The sequence below is a fragment of the Chlamydotis macqueenii genome, chromosome 3, assembly GCF_036417535.1.
Source record: "Chlamydotis macqueenii isolate bChlMac1 chromosome 3, bChlMac1.mat, whole genome shotgun sequence".
Taxonomy (NCBI): Eukaryota; Metazoa; Chordata; class Aves; order Otidiformes; family Otididae; genus Chlamydotis; species Chlamydotis macqueenii.
The window spans coordinates 120,403,262-120,419,790 of NC_141558.1; the positions used below are offsets into that span (position 1 = coordinate 120,403,262).

Below are 16,529 nucleotides of genomic sequence, written 5' to 3' on the forward strand. Positions count from 1 at the left end.
AGATTCTTTGCTGCTTAACAGCTCATGACGTCAAGTAGGCATCAAATACTAGAAGTGTGCCGGCAGAGAGAGCACTGTAGAGTAGACATGATTCATTTATGTCAACGAAAGGCTTTAAGAGCAAATCAAAATGTGTGGGCATTCATGCTCCCTAAGCACAGAAGCAGTTGGGCTTCTGGAAGGTATAAGAGCTGGGTTCCTGCACATCAACAGGAAGAAAACAATCTGTGTGATGGTTTCTTTGCTTTCACAATTACTCTGCCAGGTCAGGAACCTTTTGTGTGCATGTGCTAGACCTAGAGCACATAGCCACCCTAAACTACTTAGAAATAACCCCTACAGCTCAGCTCTTAGATTGTGCTACTACTGACTTCTGGTCTGCGTGTCCAAGTCAGTGCACAAGTGCTGCTTGATAGGTACTGAGTGGTAAAACATGCGAAGACAATTCAAAGATCAGATGGGGAAAAAGAATATCCATCCAAAACAATTCATACATTAAAGGTAATGTGTCTCTTTTAATGATCACAAATTAAAAAAAAAATATCCAAATTCAAAATGTTATCAAAGGTATTATTCCAGAGAAAGTTAAAAAAGGATAATAGAAATTTTAAAAATTCTGAATACTGGAACAGCTCAAAATTAAGTCTAGGGCCAAATTTAAAATAGAACATAACTAAATGATGAATTAATCTAAGAGCATATATTTCTCTTGTGAAGCATCTACCACACATAACTACATGTTTCACAGTATATATCAAGTAGCCTATGAACTTGAATAGTATTTGTTTTGCCAACAGTGGTTTTTTTCAGTACTTACCCTATCTTACCAGGCATATAAAGGAGTAAAGGGACAACAGGAGAATCATCGTTGCCATAAATGATGAAGCCCATTTCATGCAGTCTTCGTCTGAAGTATCTTGTGTTTTTGCCCAGCTGTCGCACTCTTTGGAGCCCTGAAATGAGTCAGTCAGGAGAACAGTCAGCGCAAAGATCATAACCAGAGTCTGGTAATAGGAAAGAAACAGGGATGTGGGTAACAGTTCAAAAAAGTTTGCCTGAAATGTATGTGTTCCTGTTTGACTTAGAAGAAAAAAAGGAATGAGCTAAATGCAATTGTGTTGATTATTATGGCATTGTAGGACAGGCGACCAATATTCCTGTACCTGTGAGGTGTCTTCCCACCGGCAAAAACAGTATGTCTTCTGGGGACGGATAAGTGAACAATTCCCTTTACTGTATTGCATTGAATGAAACTTACTGGGTGACATACGCCTATGGAGAAGTAGTTATGCGTCTCTGTGGACACAGGACACGTGAACAGAATATGTCATTTCTCAACATAATTCACTATAAAGGGAAACAACCAACGTCTACAGATGTTGATACAGATATCAGTATATGCATATCTTTTCTCATTAACAATATTCCACAGGAGTCCTCTTATATCTTAGCTAGTTCTGTGCACACAGTTTTTAATTTTTTTTTTTTAATTCTGCGACTGTAATAAAGCTTAAAGTAGAAAATACTGCATTTTGCATCAGCTCAAACTGGTCCTTCTGTTGCAATTTTTTAGACAGAGGAAAAGCATGCAGTAAACCTTGTTATTACACAAGGTCTGATCTTCTGCAGTTTTTAACCAACATTCAGCATAACTCCAGTTACTCTAATATGCATCTACATATGTAGTCCCTTGCTGAGTTCTGCTCAGTTTCTCTGTCCTCTTATCTTGCTATTATTACCTCAGTATGATCATCTGACAACAGACCTTAGTCATTCAAGACTTTCAGACACAAGTTTTGTTCTTTGCATTGTCCCTGGCCTCATTCAGTCACGAATCCACTGATGTGTCCCCCAGCAGAACTGACAGGAGAGTTGAAAATAATTTTTTTTTTAAATTAAGGTAAAAGACAAAAGCCAGCAGAGTAAAAAAGCGTTTGAAAAGTCATCTCAGCCTCTTCTTTTGCAGTGTCACTAAGGAGGTGGTTTCTGACAGTTGCTTCCCCACCCATTGCATACAAAAGGGAATTGCCACACTCAACATTACTGTAGGTAGGAGATATATATATAGTATGTCCTTTCCTTACTCCACCTGCATTATATTTCATCAGTGAGCTGATACACGTGCTGCTCTTCCAGTGCTGTAAGGTGCCGACAGGGATGGTGCCACCTACCCCGCACCCACATGCTGCTCTTTCCCACCACTTCCCCAATACCTGTCCTCGGTTCACACAGCCATATGATGAATCAAGCCAGGTCCACCATTTCCCTGACCTCCCCAGAAAGAAAACTGCCAAATCAAAGTCAAACAGAGCAATTCTCTAAACCTAATCACTGTGCAGCTGCTTGTGCCTGCCCAGCAGAGCTGGTGGAAACACACAGTAAGAGTGGGATTTAGAGGGATGGATCTCAGTTACGCTCTTGCCTTTCATTTTCCTGATGTTCATCAGCCCATGCTTTCCATATCACATTATGTCACCAGATATGAACACTGAAGCCCCCTGTACAAATCATTTCCTCTTTTTCCCCTTTACTTTTAAGTTATCTTTGCCCAGATGTATTATGTTGTCACTTTTCATTTGCTTTTTCATTTTACTTTACTTTTAGTTTGCTTCATTCGTCATTTACTACTTTCTGCTGTCACCCTTCTCTGACTGGATGCCTGTTTCCTGATTTCCCATTTTCCTCCTTGTAGCCACAGTGGACATTTAGGCATTTTTAGATGCTACATACCACCTTTGGCAGATTTGTCCTCAGACCACGTTGTGCCCCACCACCTGCTGTGGCTTTTCTTCCTATTCCTTCTTGGCTACGGTGGGGATCACCACACCTACATAAACCTCTTTTCCATTAATCATTTCTGAGCGCGCGTAGGTTTGAACAAGATCTACTGCTTCATCTGTTCTGTATCTTCCCGAGTCAAGGTTCTGTCAACGCTCTGGCTGGGAAATTTATAGGAAAACTGGGATTTGCTTCACATTGATCAGTGTTTTGCTGAACAAATTAAAAGATCTCATAAAACCAGTGCATTTGTAACTTTACGCACAAAACTGCCCACGCAGACAACCTGTTAGTTACAGTTTCAGTCAATCAGTTTAAAGCATTCAGTGGAAGAGATCTGCTGGGTTAGAAAAGGCCACAAATAGCTTAACAATCTCTCTAATGCTGCTAAAACAAAAACAGCTGTGCCAGAGCAAGGAAAACAAATGAAACACAAAAGCATCCTACTACAAAGCTTTCCAGTCACTAATAAAAACAATAGTCTGTGGTATTTCCAAAAATATTTTTGGTGTAGTAGATCTCAAAGAACCAGGAGGAAATATTGAGGAGGAGAAATGGGGGCAGGGGAGATGGCAAGGAAAGGGAGTTAGAGAAGAACCACAGAATAATGTGTCGGAAGTCTAAAGAGAGAAAGTTTTCCCTTGTTAGAATTAGTAAAGATGTTATTAGCGCCTCCCGAATGCCCAGATTACAAGGAGGAGGGTGAGGGAGTAACCTGAACCGGAGGCTCAAAACCACTGCTGCTTCTTGCTATCCTAGCAGCCCCTGAGCTAGTTACCAAACTCTCACTGTACAGCATTTGAAACTACTAGATTTTCAAACAGGGGAAGTTTTCATAAATGCAGATGTTCTTGGCGAGTGCAGTTTAAGACTTGGTGCCTTCTCCTTTCTATTCAGCTGTTTACCACAAAGCTGGAAACAAAGTGTCAGCCACGCAAGATTCCAGGCTGTTCGGTTTTTATCAAACCATATGTGCATGGCCCAGAACTGATCAGTTTGTCTCTACTGATTTTAGGTACTGGAAATTTAGACTCCAGTGCAAGAGGGGGAATCCAGCAAAGAAAACATGAGAGCTGAAAGAGGAGTTTCCAGCAAAACCCCCAGAAGTTGAACACTTCTTCTTTTCCAATCCTTCCTCACTAAACGTATATCCTCAAACAGTTTATGATGGGACAGATCCCCCTTAAGGACTCCCTGTGGAACTCATTTCAAGCCAGCCAGTGCTGATGCAAAAGAGCCACTTTAATGTTTTAGCAACATCTCAGAATAGTAATTTCATTTGCAGGGATGCATTAAAGAGCCAAATAAAAGATCAGAGCACTCACATTATATCTGGAGGGGAAAAACGCACATTAGGAGACTATTGCTACACACACTGTATTTGTGGGTGGGTGGCTGGAAGGAACCTATTTCTTTACCAAGTGTCAACACTTTCCTTTCTCATGTTAAGTTTTATGGTCAAAGACCACATAGACACATCATATACACACCCATCTTATATGCTGTCCTGATAAGAGCAATAAAAACCTTAAAGTTTGTAACTGTATTTCAACGCTCTCTTTCATTCCTTTATAGGACCCTCCAATGTCAGATAAGGAGGCAAATCTGAGCAAAATGTTTACTTTGGTCTCATTGGCCCAATTTTTCCCCCACGCTGCAGATTAAATCACTATAAGAGTGATGAATTGAGTCTACAATTAGATTCTAGTCCAAATTTAACTGGGGTATGTTTATCCAAAGACACTGCATTTAAAAACTATTTTCTTTGATTCTTGAGGCTGTGATCTTGCATACTTTATTGAGGGAAATCTGAAGAGTTGGACCCTTGAGCTAAAACAATATAGTTGCATCTATCTGAATGTAAGAATTTGCCTGTATGACACTAATTAGAGGATCAGGTCGTCACTAAATATATTTGTTCAAAAATTCTTAGTTTGCAAAATTCTTGAGGATTTACAGTCTATGCAAATAGCTTATAGCATAGCATGTAGGATATCCAGATAGTTACATTCCATAAAACACAAGAACCACAGCACATACATTCGGAGAAAACAGCCTGAACAGGGAACACTGACCCTTAGCTAATTAAAACTAAACCCTCTAATGCTCCAGAGTTTTCAGCTAAGGTTGAACATGACCTTATTAAGAGCTCTACATCTTTTTATTAGCTGAACTAAGATGGGACAGAAAGAGAGAAAATGGAACTATAAAGGATTTTTAAATTTCACAAGTTATCTTCATGCTGCTTGGAACATACAGTGACAGCCAGCCAGCTTACTGGGATTTTGTTGAAATACAGAATGAATTACCTGGATGGTACAACAAAAATAGTTTTACTGCATCTGCAATCCACCTGCTGCTGGCAAATTTAGAGTTTACATTTGTTGCACGGCTTTAAAAATATTTAATTTATTACAAAGTTCTAAGTTATTGGCAATTCTGGGAAAAATGCTGATTGTATTTTTATTTGACACGCATTATTGCGTATTGCCAGTTTTAGCTCATTAATTTCTGCAGGCTTTTAGAAGGCTTTATAGCTCAAAAATAATATGGTTTAGTTTAAGGAAAAAAGAGAAGGCAAGAGAGGGAGAAATTATAAAAGACAGCAGCTTGCTCATAATTTTTTTAAAGCAATTATCTTTTTAAGAGAGCTACTTGGATTAACAGCCTTGGTGGATGCTTTGTCACACAGCAGGCTATGGCTTCAGACCTGCTTTCAGTGAGGAGCCGCTCCAGAGTCTGACAGCAGGAAGGCATCCTGACTACGCGTCTGAGGGCCTGATCTCAGGCGGGTGTCACCTGGCACAGCTCCATGCACTTCAATACAGCTTTGCTATTTATGCCAGCTGAGAACCTTCTCCTGCCAGCGAAAGAGGTAGTAAAACTATCAGCTCTCTGAAACAAAAGTTTGTTTTCCTCTTCCAGAGATGTCTGCTTTTCACTCCTGCAAGATTTTAATAAGCAGAGAAGCTGTCTGTGTTCAATTCCTGCAGAAACATTCTACCTTTGAACTCTTCCTGTAGGCTTCTCCTCTTGGAAATTCTGATTCAGTATATTGAAAACAGGAATAAGCAACCTGTAGCCTTTCATATCAAGATCTCAGGTGTACTTTAATTGAAGGAGAGCTATTTTTCCTTAACTCATTTCAGGAAAGATAATCCCACACCGTACTTTTTTTTTGGCATGCAGTGGACTCTTCAAGACACAAATTCACCTGCTTTAATCCTGTCCAGCTGTTGTTTCATAGGGTCTTTCTAGACAATTAGTTACACCATGAAACTTTTACATACCGGTGTCAGTGTGTCTCTTCAATCTCTGCTCCTTGGATGGAGAACTTCACTCCCTGCCCTCCTCTACTCACAACTAGATAGTAAAAAGCAAACTGTCACAGGCTGAAAAAAAATTTGGAAAACAATAGCTCTTCCCCACTAAACTGTTGCAGATGGACAGAATTTCTTTTTTTCCTCTGGTTCCATTATAAGAGTAACACACATGTACCTCCATGTGCATTAAATCACAAATAGAATGCTATAAAACTGGGGTGCCTAAAGGAAATATGTTCTCAGGTAAAAAATCTTTATAAAAAAATAACTTTGCTATGAATTGGGTAGAAGTGAAGACATTTTCTTCTACAATCTAATGCCAACTAGAAACCTGGTAATCTCAACTTAATTCAGCTGCTAAATAAGCCCTTAAGGATTCATTTAGTCAGTCCAATTTTAACTGTGAACTGCTGCAAAACACATTCCAGAGCAGATCAAGGGAAGAAAAAGTAGCAATTTCAGCTGAAGCAGAAAGGAAAAAAAATTGTACAAATGCTGTCATTTTTACCTTATTGCTCAAATGAGTCAGCTGTGCCTACCCAGCACCCTATCTCTATTCAGAGATAAAACGTAAGCAGTGTCCCACACAAAAGCAGGGACAGAGCAGCCAGCCTTGGCTCGGCCTTACTTACTCCCAGCACAGGTGATTAATCACAAAGCACGCCAGTCCCCCTGCTGAAAGCCAGCCAGTGTGCAACGCACTCCATCTGTATCACATTAGGTGTTCCTGAAACGCTGCTTGATCTAAACGCCGTTAGAAAAGGCGCTTCTCTCCTTTCTGCTCCTCAAGCTGATAACAGATTTCTTGGGCAGGGACAAGCAGCATCTGGAACGGAGGAGGGATCCTCATGCTCCATCCCGGCAGCAAAGACACCCTTAAAAGCTGTGTGTTGCTGTCCCTGGGGAAAGCGCAACTTTCTTTGCTGGAGGACAGGCTACAAGTCACATCCAAGTCTGATCACATCCCTCCTCTGCCTGCAGTTAATACTTACTTGTGAATACAGGGGACACCTATCCCTGGGTAGGGTCTGCTAGGAGACTCCAGCACTGATTTAACTTTGAATATGGAAAAAGTGACTTCATATGAGGCAGAACTCGGTCAGTCCTCAGAGCTCTTGCAAATCACTGCAAACACTATTACTCCAAAGCCCCTGCTTGTTCAGATTAACTGACCCTCCATGGATACATTTGGCTTCCTTTAGGAGGTGGACAGCATGGCAGGTGGCTCTGCTGGAACAGTATGCCTCACTCATCTGAGTAAAGATGACAGAATCTAGCTCTGTTTCATTATCCACTGCTGGGAGAACACCGTTGATGTTCAGCTCAGACAAATAAGAATCGTGACAGCATATTATAATCACTAGCATCTTCACCGTCATTAGTGACTGGGAACCCTAATCAGGGAGCCAATGCTGTGCAAATAGAGAATAAATTCACTTAAGCACTTTAAATATAAGCACGTATTTACTGGGAATATTAACTTACTTAAAATTGAGCCACGGTTCAAGCATTCTGCTTGATGAGGACCCGAGAGCAGCAATCATCTCAGAATGAAGCAACAAAATGAGAATTTGAGAGGTAACAGTAAAAAGCCATACTTTAGTATGACTGATTCTGTTAGCAGTTTCAAGCGGGTTCAAGGGGTCCGTCACTAAGTAGCCTGCAGTATTAAAGCTTACAGCTATAGTTTCATGATCAGTTTGGTCTGGCACGGATTTATTTTGCTGCAAAAAGGATCGTTCTTCTCGGCACCAGCTGCTCAAGTCCTGGCACTGGGACTCATGCAGCCACATGGTAGATTGGCTCAGCGAACCAGTTTGGCTGTAGGCTAACCATTTGTGGGAAGGTCCGTTATTTTTCAGCTAGATCAGTTCTCTGATTCAGTTCATTGCACGGCTGCACGAACACTAGCGCTGGCACGAGGAAAAGCAGCAGGAATTAGGGGATAGGCAGAGGGTGAAAGGCAAAAATGAGGGCAAGACTGCCCTTCCTGACACCAATGTTGGTTTATGCCAGGTTGTAGTGTTATGAAATTAAGGTTTTTGAATTTACAGAGGACCCTGACAGGCAAAACTAATGTTTTCAAAAGATTGCCAAGCACAGATAGCAGTGGAAAATGTTGGAAACTGAGCATTTTAGGAAGCTGGTCCTTCAGTTATACAAAAAAAATCTAAGGCAGATGGAAATGTTTTTAAAAGGAACCTTTTAAAAACAGATCTTTTTAATGCCGAGCCAAAACAGAAAGCAGCATTCTGCAGCTTCTTGCAATCTGAATGAGCTCAAATACAAGAACTCAAAGTCTGCTAAAAAGAAAAATGAAAACCAGTAGTTGCAAAAAGAGAAACCAATCAGCACAAATGGCAAAGTAAATTAACATTTTAAAGAAACACTTTCTATGTGGTAGAAACACTTTCTATATGGTTCTTTGAGATAGATTCAGACTCGACATAAGGGAAAAAATTTTTTACAATGAGGACAGTGGAACACCAGAACAGGTTGCCCAGGGAGGTGGTTGATGCCCCATCCCTGGAAACATTCAAGGCCAGGTTGGATGGGGCTCTGAGCAACCTGATCTGGTTGGAGATGTCCCCGCTCCTTGCAGGGGGGTTGGACTAGATGGCCTTGAAAGTCCCTTCCAACCCAAAACATTCTATGATTCTACTCTACCTAAACAACCTTAGGAATTATCTTCAACAAGGACAGAAGATTTCTGAGGAGAGGGTTTTAGATTTTTCAACATCCCATAAAAACATATGAAAAATGCCTATTGCTGTTGGTGAATTATCATTTGCTGTGGATTAACAGAAAAATGATGCCTTCACAAATGCTGTGATTTGCTTTTTACAATTGCTTTAGATTTTCTAGCAGTCTTAATTCTGTCTGCCTAGTGGTTCTATTTTTTACCTATGAAATCTAAGTGTAAAAATATGCTTTTGGTATTCTCAGGCAGAAAGGGGAAAAAAAGGTCTAAGGTCACAGCTGGAGGGGCTGTGTTGCATGCAAGTAAGTGTACTTGAAAATTTGTGTAGGGTCCAAACACTCTGAGTCAACTCCAGTCTTGTCATGGGGATGAAACCACTAAGGCAGCTGCTGAGCTTCCTGAGGTATCTCCAGTGGTGTAATGAGAAGCCGCAAGGAGAACATATAAAGAACATCTATATTATGAATTATAAAGAGTAAATGCCATGGGAACTTCTGCTTCCCCTATCTCCTAATAAATGAGAAGAGACACATTTGAGATGAAAAGGCCACAAAGGCTTAAGAGAGATAAAATGATATTATTTTTTATAGACTATATGAACTGAACTGTGGAACTTGCTGCCTTATGACATTACTAAAGGAAATACAGCTGCCAGAAGTTCATACGCTTTTGAACAACTCTATTATAGGAACTATGATAGTATCTATGACATTATGGTACCAAGAATAAACGTGTCCTGTTCTGCAAGTCGTCTGTTTTCGGAGAGTCCTGGAAAGCACGGCATTGAAAAATGTCAGGATTTGTACTCTACTAAAAATAAGATTTCACATGAAAATAGAAATATATTTGCAATTTTTGTTGTCATTTTCTGACACTTCTGATACTAGTCACTCAAGAAACAAAGGACTTGGTCATAGTGACCCCAACCTACCCCTCTCCCAGGCAGGAGCAACTGTGCGTATCAGTTTTGAGGGGACTACTATCTTCTCCTAATTCAGCATTTCTTGTGCTTTGTTTTCTCAATTCACAGCAGAAAACATGTCAAAAGACTGTAATAGTTGGCTGTGGGCTCTGCTCCCAGTCACATTATCATTACATTGATTTCTCACAGTATCCCAAATACTGGTATGGGACACACCAGTTATAGATAGTTTCTGTGGGAGATACTATATCTTCTGTTTCTTTTTACTTATGTCAGTGCAAGGCTTTTAAAATGAGAACTTCCCCATCCAAATTGGAGCCTTCTGCTGCAAAGGAAGGTAAGCACACAACTTGCGAGTACACTTCCACAGCAGTTTGCTGACCAGAGAAGAACAAGGAATGTCTGAGGTACCAGCACTTGTTTGGAGGCTTGTGTGTTTGCCGTAGTTTCTTGCAGACACATTTGTTCCTTTTCCCCTCCTTCCCCACACCGGGCCCATTTTGATCACAGCCTCTCCAGCCCATCTTCTCAGCCTCTCATTTTGGTTCTAGTCTCTATCCTTATCACCTACTTGTTATCTATTCCCTGTTGTGTCTCCTTTGCTTGTCAGACTCTCTTCTCTCTTTAAAATTCCTGGCTCACCTCCAGAAGTGTCTGACCGTACAGGATGGATGCAGGTGCTCCGGGCTCCAGTCCTCTGCCCAGGCTCCAGGTGGGGGATGCTCTGTTCAGGTCCCCCACACTGAGCTGGAAGATGCTCCTTCACTCGGTGGATCTTAAGATTTGTCACTGTTCATTTCATGTACAGATTTTTTTAAAGACTTGTAATATCACAAGACTCAAATGATATTTCATAGATATGGCAAAAAGTGGTAAGCTTGGCTATCACAATCCACATCTTCATCCCAAAGTCTGAAGAAACCGAAGCTCTTCAGTGAAAAAAGGATTTTTTTTTTTAATATTGTTTTTTTCCTTCCCCACCCCGCAGCAGAGTACCAAAACCCGTATCTAGCTTTCTTCTGAGGAAGGACCGAACCTTTTTTGTTGATATGAAAAAACTTAAGCCTGAAACAGACACCTGCTGTGGATAATTTCCAGCTAAACAGTTCAGGTGTCACAGAATTATTTTTAAAGTGCTAACCTGTACTTTCCTTGTAATTAAGCTGTACTCCCTGTGTCTATACACATTCACTCATATCCTGCAGTCATGCAATCCAGTATATTGATCCTGTTCTGGAAATGCACACTCTGATTCATTTTCCAAACAACCATATACCTACTAATTAAAAAAAAAAAAAAAAAAAAAAAAGGGGGAGCTCAATAATTCAGATATACATCAAGTAAACACAAGTGCTATTCATAGCATTTCTGATGTCTAGTGTTACCCACTATGTAATTCCACCTCTGATACTCTTTTCTGGATCAGTCGCTTAATGAATTAGTGAAAAATAACTAGCAAGAAATTGAAGGGAATGTAAAAACATGATATCTGGCAAAATATAAGAGACAACTGTGTGAAGTGCTAAAAAATATGGAACAAAGTTTTCAGAGTAGCAATTTAAATGACCAAATCAATCTTTCTTCCCTTAGTTTTCTATTAATCTACTGAGGAGTCAGTCATGAAGTTCAGATGTAAGAACAAGCTGGGTTAACACATTTGTCAACCCATTATTTCATATTCTTTTCAAGAAGCACTCTCTAGTTAACATGGAACTTTTTAGCAAAATCTAATTTCATTCTTTTCCAAAACATTCCAGTATTTTTTAAAAGGCTTTCTCCTCTACAGAAGTGCGCTCTGGAGGACAAGCCATCAATGGAGATCTCCTTATAAAGGATTCCCCAAATAATCCCGTGGGAAGATAATGTCATTTGAAATAAATTTTAAACCAAGTTCCTTTTATTGATTCAATACGCTTCCAGAGAACAAAGTTGCAACATCCTGTTGCAACTCTGGTTCACCTGAAGCTTCTCTGCCAAGTGTCTCTGCTACACAGCTTATGCTCTTACAAGGAAGGCTCACAAGCAGGATTCATCATTTTCTGTGACAGTAGACCAAAAAAACTTGGTCAAGGCTGCCATTGTCCTTGGAAGCTAAAATATCTAAGGAGTGCTTTCTCTCTTCTGTTCCCCTCTCCTTTGTAAGCCACCACCTTCCTTTCTCTGATGCCAAAGCAGCACTGTATTGTGGTCCAGCAAAACATTTTTTCCTGTGTTTTGGGTTTGGTGTTTTTTTCTTGGTTGTTTTTTTTTTTTTTTTTTTTTAAGTCCAGAAGACAGACTAATGAAGGGAGGCCCACATGAAAGAACAACCAATAGACTAAAATAATGAGTCTGGCTCAGAAGGACAAGAAACATTTTTTACACATCATAGCCAGCTTGCTAGCCTTTGTACAATACTGTAAGTTGTGATATATGATTTATTAATTTGTTTTTCTGTTCATTTGCATTTAATTTTTAAAAACTGACGGAACACTAATTTATTTCATAAAGGATTTGTGGAAGACTTAATAAGCACTTATTTTGTTCAGAAATACAAACATCGTGTCGTTAAAGAACACTGCTTCTGGAAGAGAAAATGCTGCAAACTCTTAGCTCTAAGACTGACATGCAAATCTTAAAAGACTCCATCTCGAACCAAGTTCTCCTATTAGCTGCACTGAACTCCATGCAGAATCACGCTAGCTGAAGATCATTTTTAAGAGGCTTTGAAGGTCTGGAAATGCTCTGCGTGTTTAATACTTTACACGAGGCATCAATGAGAGCCTTAAGCCCGTAAGTCTTGGGAAGGCCCAGGGTAAGATCGCCCTCTGACGGCACGCGTTTCCTAGAGCAGCAGACTGCACACATGGTCCCCAAGGTAGAAGAAACATGTCATGGTCTCTTATATTGAACAGGATGTAAGCATCAGCATATGGAACCCTGACCTTTCCAATTTCGAGTTGGAAATAGTTGTTGCGCTCTGACTTCTCTGCCAAAATGACAAAAGCACTATTTCCTCTTTGTCTACACACTGCACTGGAGTTCTGCTGCACTTTGTTATTATTGCACTCAGCAGAATTTGGCACGGGGACTGGATTCTCTGTCCCTCCTTTTGTACACTGGGGTCTTGTAAATTCTGGCTTCATTGAAGGTCTGCGATAAACATCTTAATAGCTTTGTGTCTATCATGGTTTGAAACTGCCCTGTAGGGCACTGCAACAGAATAGTGCCGGGCAGTATCTTACCTGCTCTCACATGCCCTTTTTCCTTTCCATTCCCACCTTACCCTGGTAATATCTATCAGGGAGGATTAATACAGAGTTTACTCTGTTCATCCTACACAACGTAAGAGAAAATAGCACAGCACAGAGCTGCTGGACCAATCTAAGGGAGACTGCAATTCAGAGCAGAATCTATATCTTCAAGAGTGCTTTGCACAATAACATGATTTTCAGGCACTCCTGACAAACTATACAAATTCAAAACCCATTAGCTTTTCTCTTGAATTGGGATTAAGTTCTAGAACATTGAATATGTATCACTATCACTTTGAAACAGTAGCAGATGAATATGTCACACAGCTGTTTCGTTGCTTGATGTGTAGAAAGCATGTTACACAGAGGATTTAGACAGCAACTTCAGGAGACAACAATAAAAAAAACTTAATTTTTCCATAAAGACACTAAATAGTCAATTCTTTTGGGACAAAATGTGCTTCAAAACTAGATTTTGGACACCATAATTAATGCTTGAGTGAGGTAGGAATTATTACAATAATCTTCTCATACTATTATTTAACACACAATACCTGCTTTTAAATTCTGCACCATGCCTGAGTTGATTGCCATTTTGAAGGTTCACACTCACAAAGAAACTAAACTGACAACATCTGGCCCATAAATGAAGGCATGTCCTTATGAACCCCTCCTACAAATTCAGACAATCTTCTCAAAGGGCAATTCATGTACTTCTATTTGTTGCTGCTTTAGAGTGGGCTAGCAACTATAAAGCCAGAATTCCAGAATATTTCCATCCCTGCTGCATGTGGATGAGTGTGGAGAAAGAAATAGAGTTGACAGTACTTAGAAGTATGAAGATTTGGGTATTAATTTCACAGTAAGAATTATTTCCTTTGCGGTGCATTACTACACTGCTTTGCCGTTGGGTGACATTTTGCACGTGCCTGTACACGGTAGGTGTTCTGGTAGTAACTGAAATAAGTGAAGTTAAAGAAGGTGGCTTACCTTGTGTTGTCCCGTCTAGTCCCATGAGACATTTCATTGCCCTGATGATTTGCTCTGCTACGGGTGGACACATAGATGTGGCGTACACAGCACTGTGAGAATGAGTTCGTAAAAAGTCCACAAGGTCCTTACACAAGCAAAACAAAGCATGAATGAGCTTTGAGTTGGCCAAACAGCAGATCTGCCTCTTAACTACTGCAGGAGTGAGAGTATGCAAAAGGAAGAGGATGTTTCACCAGTTATTGGTTTGCTTTCTTGGCTGCTACTGTTAATGGCCTGAAGAAACATCAGGCAGGTGCAAATACTTTACCATGTAAGTGGGGCAAGTACAGCTGAAGCAAAAGGCTGAAATAGAATAATGTTTACTTCTGTGCTAAGACTTATAAAGGACCAAAATAATTTACAGACCAGTGAACAGCTGCAGTTAAAATACTGCTCAGCTCCTCCCTGGGAATGAAGCAAAGCCTACATGACATCAGTATAGCTCCTCTGCCACAAGACCTAGCCCAGGAAAGGCAACCATACTGGGATCTGTCTTTGGCTCTTAGCATACAATCAATTGAAAATTTCCATCAGTGTGGCAGGGACAGTCATGATGGAGTCTGTATAACCGCTTTAACATTTCCTCGTCTAACTAAGAGCACAATCTGTGCTCCTAGAAAAAGCATTGATGTACTGTAGCCATGTTTGAAGTATCAGTAACTCCTAAATCCAGGGGCACTGTAGGAATTCAGCACTTGATTAAGACCATCGTTGTTACAACAGCTTATACCTCCTATCAGAGGTATAAATATCAGAGTAACAGTTATCACACTAAAAGCTGAATGCATGTTAGTAAGAAAGGGATGAGATCTTCTCAAAAACTGCCTTTGATAAAAAATATCACCAGGAAAAAAAACAACAAAACAAACCAAAGAGAATAACACAAATTATTGCCAAAAAACGCTGTATGAGTCTATGCAGTAATCTCAGTGCTAACGATAAAGATTTACCCAATCTTATACAGATTATGCATTTCTATGTGGCAACTGTAATCCTAAGGGTTTGATCAAATAGCTGAGAAGGCCCCTGTGCTCTGGCTGATGCAGGATGAACAGTGCCACAGTGAGATTTGGCTGCAGAAATGAATGTAAGTGTGCTAAGTGTGTCAGGTGAGCAGCTGCCACCAAGGCCTGGAAGCCTGAGGCAAAGCTTAGTGATGCACACAGGCATGAAAAGAGCAACTCACTTGCATTTAAGAAAACTTCCAAGGATTAGATGATGAATTACTTTAGACTGCTTTTCACAGGTCTAGGCTTCCTGTAATTTCTAGCTACATTAGCCACGTTATCTTTGGTAAGAGTTAAACCTTCAGATACAAATTCAGGAAGCAAAGTAAACAAAGAAAATTGATTCTTGATACATTATGATAGCCAGTTTTAAGATCTCCAGAGGCAAAACAAAAAAAAAAATCCATAAGAAAATACACTTTATACTTTCTTACAGCCCTTTTACTCTACTCGAGTGCTACCCTTATTAACGTTATCCTGACAACAACCATATGGGCTGTATAAACAGGCTTCCTACTCATTCAGCAAACTACTTAAGAAATATATCCAGCAGGGTACGAAAAGGCTAAATAATCAGCAACCACTTGATATCTCTGTCAAGCAAAAAACCCGATGACATTTCACAATGGTGCTGACTGTGCTTTCTCTTCTTCTACACCCCCAATAAAAACAAGCTAAACTATTTTTGTTGACATCTGTTGTTGGCAAGAGGTTGTTTTGTTAATGTATGCAGTGCAACCGAGGACACGGATTTCACTATTGCAAAAGGCCCTCAATAACCCTCTTTCTCCATCCTCCTAAAAAACACAACTATGACAAGCCACAGCTGTTTAGGAATTCTATTATCAGTGGATGAAACTGTGGCTTTAGTCTCTCAATATTGCTCCACACACTGTTTACAAATGTGAAATAAAGTAACGAGCAATCTGCAGGCAAATTAATGTAGTGAAGTATATTTAGCCAACCACAACGTATCTAAACATTTCCAAGACAAACAACAATCATCAGAGTGGCACAGAAATACCCAACACAAGCAAATTACATAATATGAACATGAGACAAAAATAAGAAAGTCTGAGTGTTTGATGTGCATTTGGGATCCAGACAAAGAAATGGTACTAACTTTAGAATAGTGCTCCTGCAAAGCAGTCAATGTGAAAAAATAATGAAATATATCATACACAGTAAGAAGGTATTTCCCCCCCTCCCCCTGCTGTTAAAATGTTTGTCTTTTCCTTTTACCTTTTTGCCAGCTATGTATCCTCCAGCTGCGCCAAAGCTCTTTGTGAATGTTCCCATTAATACATCAACATCGTCGGGACTCATACCGAAGTATTCCACCACTCCTCGGCCCGTTGCGCCCACCGCACCAATGCTGTGAGCTTCGTCCAAGTAGAGGTAGGCTTTGTACTTCTTCTTCAAGGAGACTATCTCTGGCAGGCGCACGATGGACCCTTCCATGCTGCAGATGGAGAGAATAATGGATGAACAACAAATCTTGTACTCTCTCTCTTTAAGATACTGCCAGAAAAT

General features: G+C 40.2%; 1 protein-coding gene across 1 annotated transcript in view; it reads right to left on the reverse strand.

Annotated features, from left to right (window-relative positions):
* SPTLC3 (serine palmitoyltransferase long chain base subunit 3) overlaps positions 1–16,529 on the reverse strand; it is a 112,977-nt gene that overhangs the window by 32,385 nt on the left and 64,063 nt on the right. Inside the window, exons 8-10 of the mRNA XM_086744678.1 lie at positions 16,239–16,458; positions 13,948–14,074; positions 818–953 (exon numbers count right to left, since the gene is read on the reverse strand). Of these exons, the coding sequence (XP_086600804.1) occupies positions 818–953; positions 13,948–14,074; positions 16,239–16,458 (483 nt within the window). The remainder of the gene's footprint in view (positions 1–817; positions 954–13,947; positions 14,075–16,238; positions 16,459–16,529) is intronic.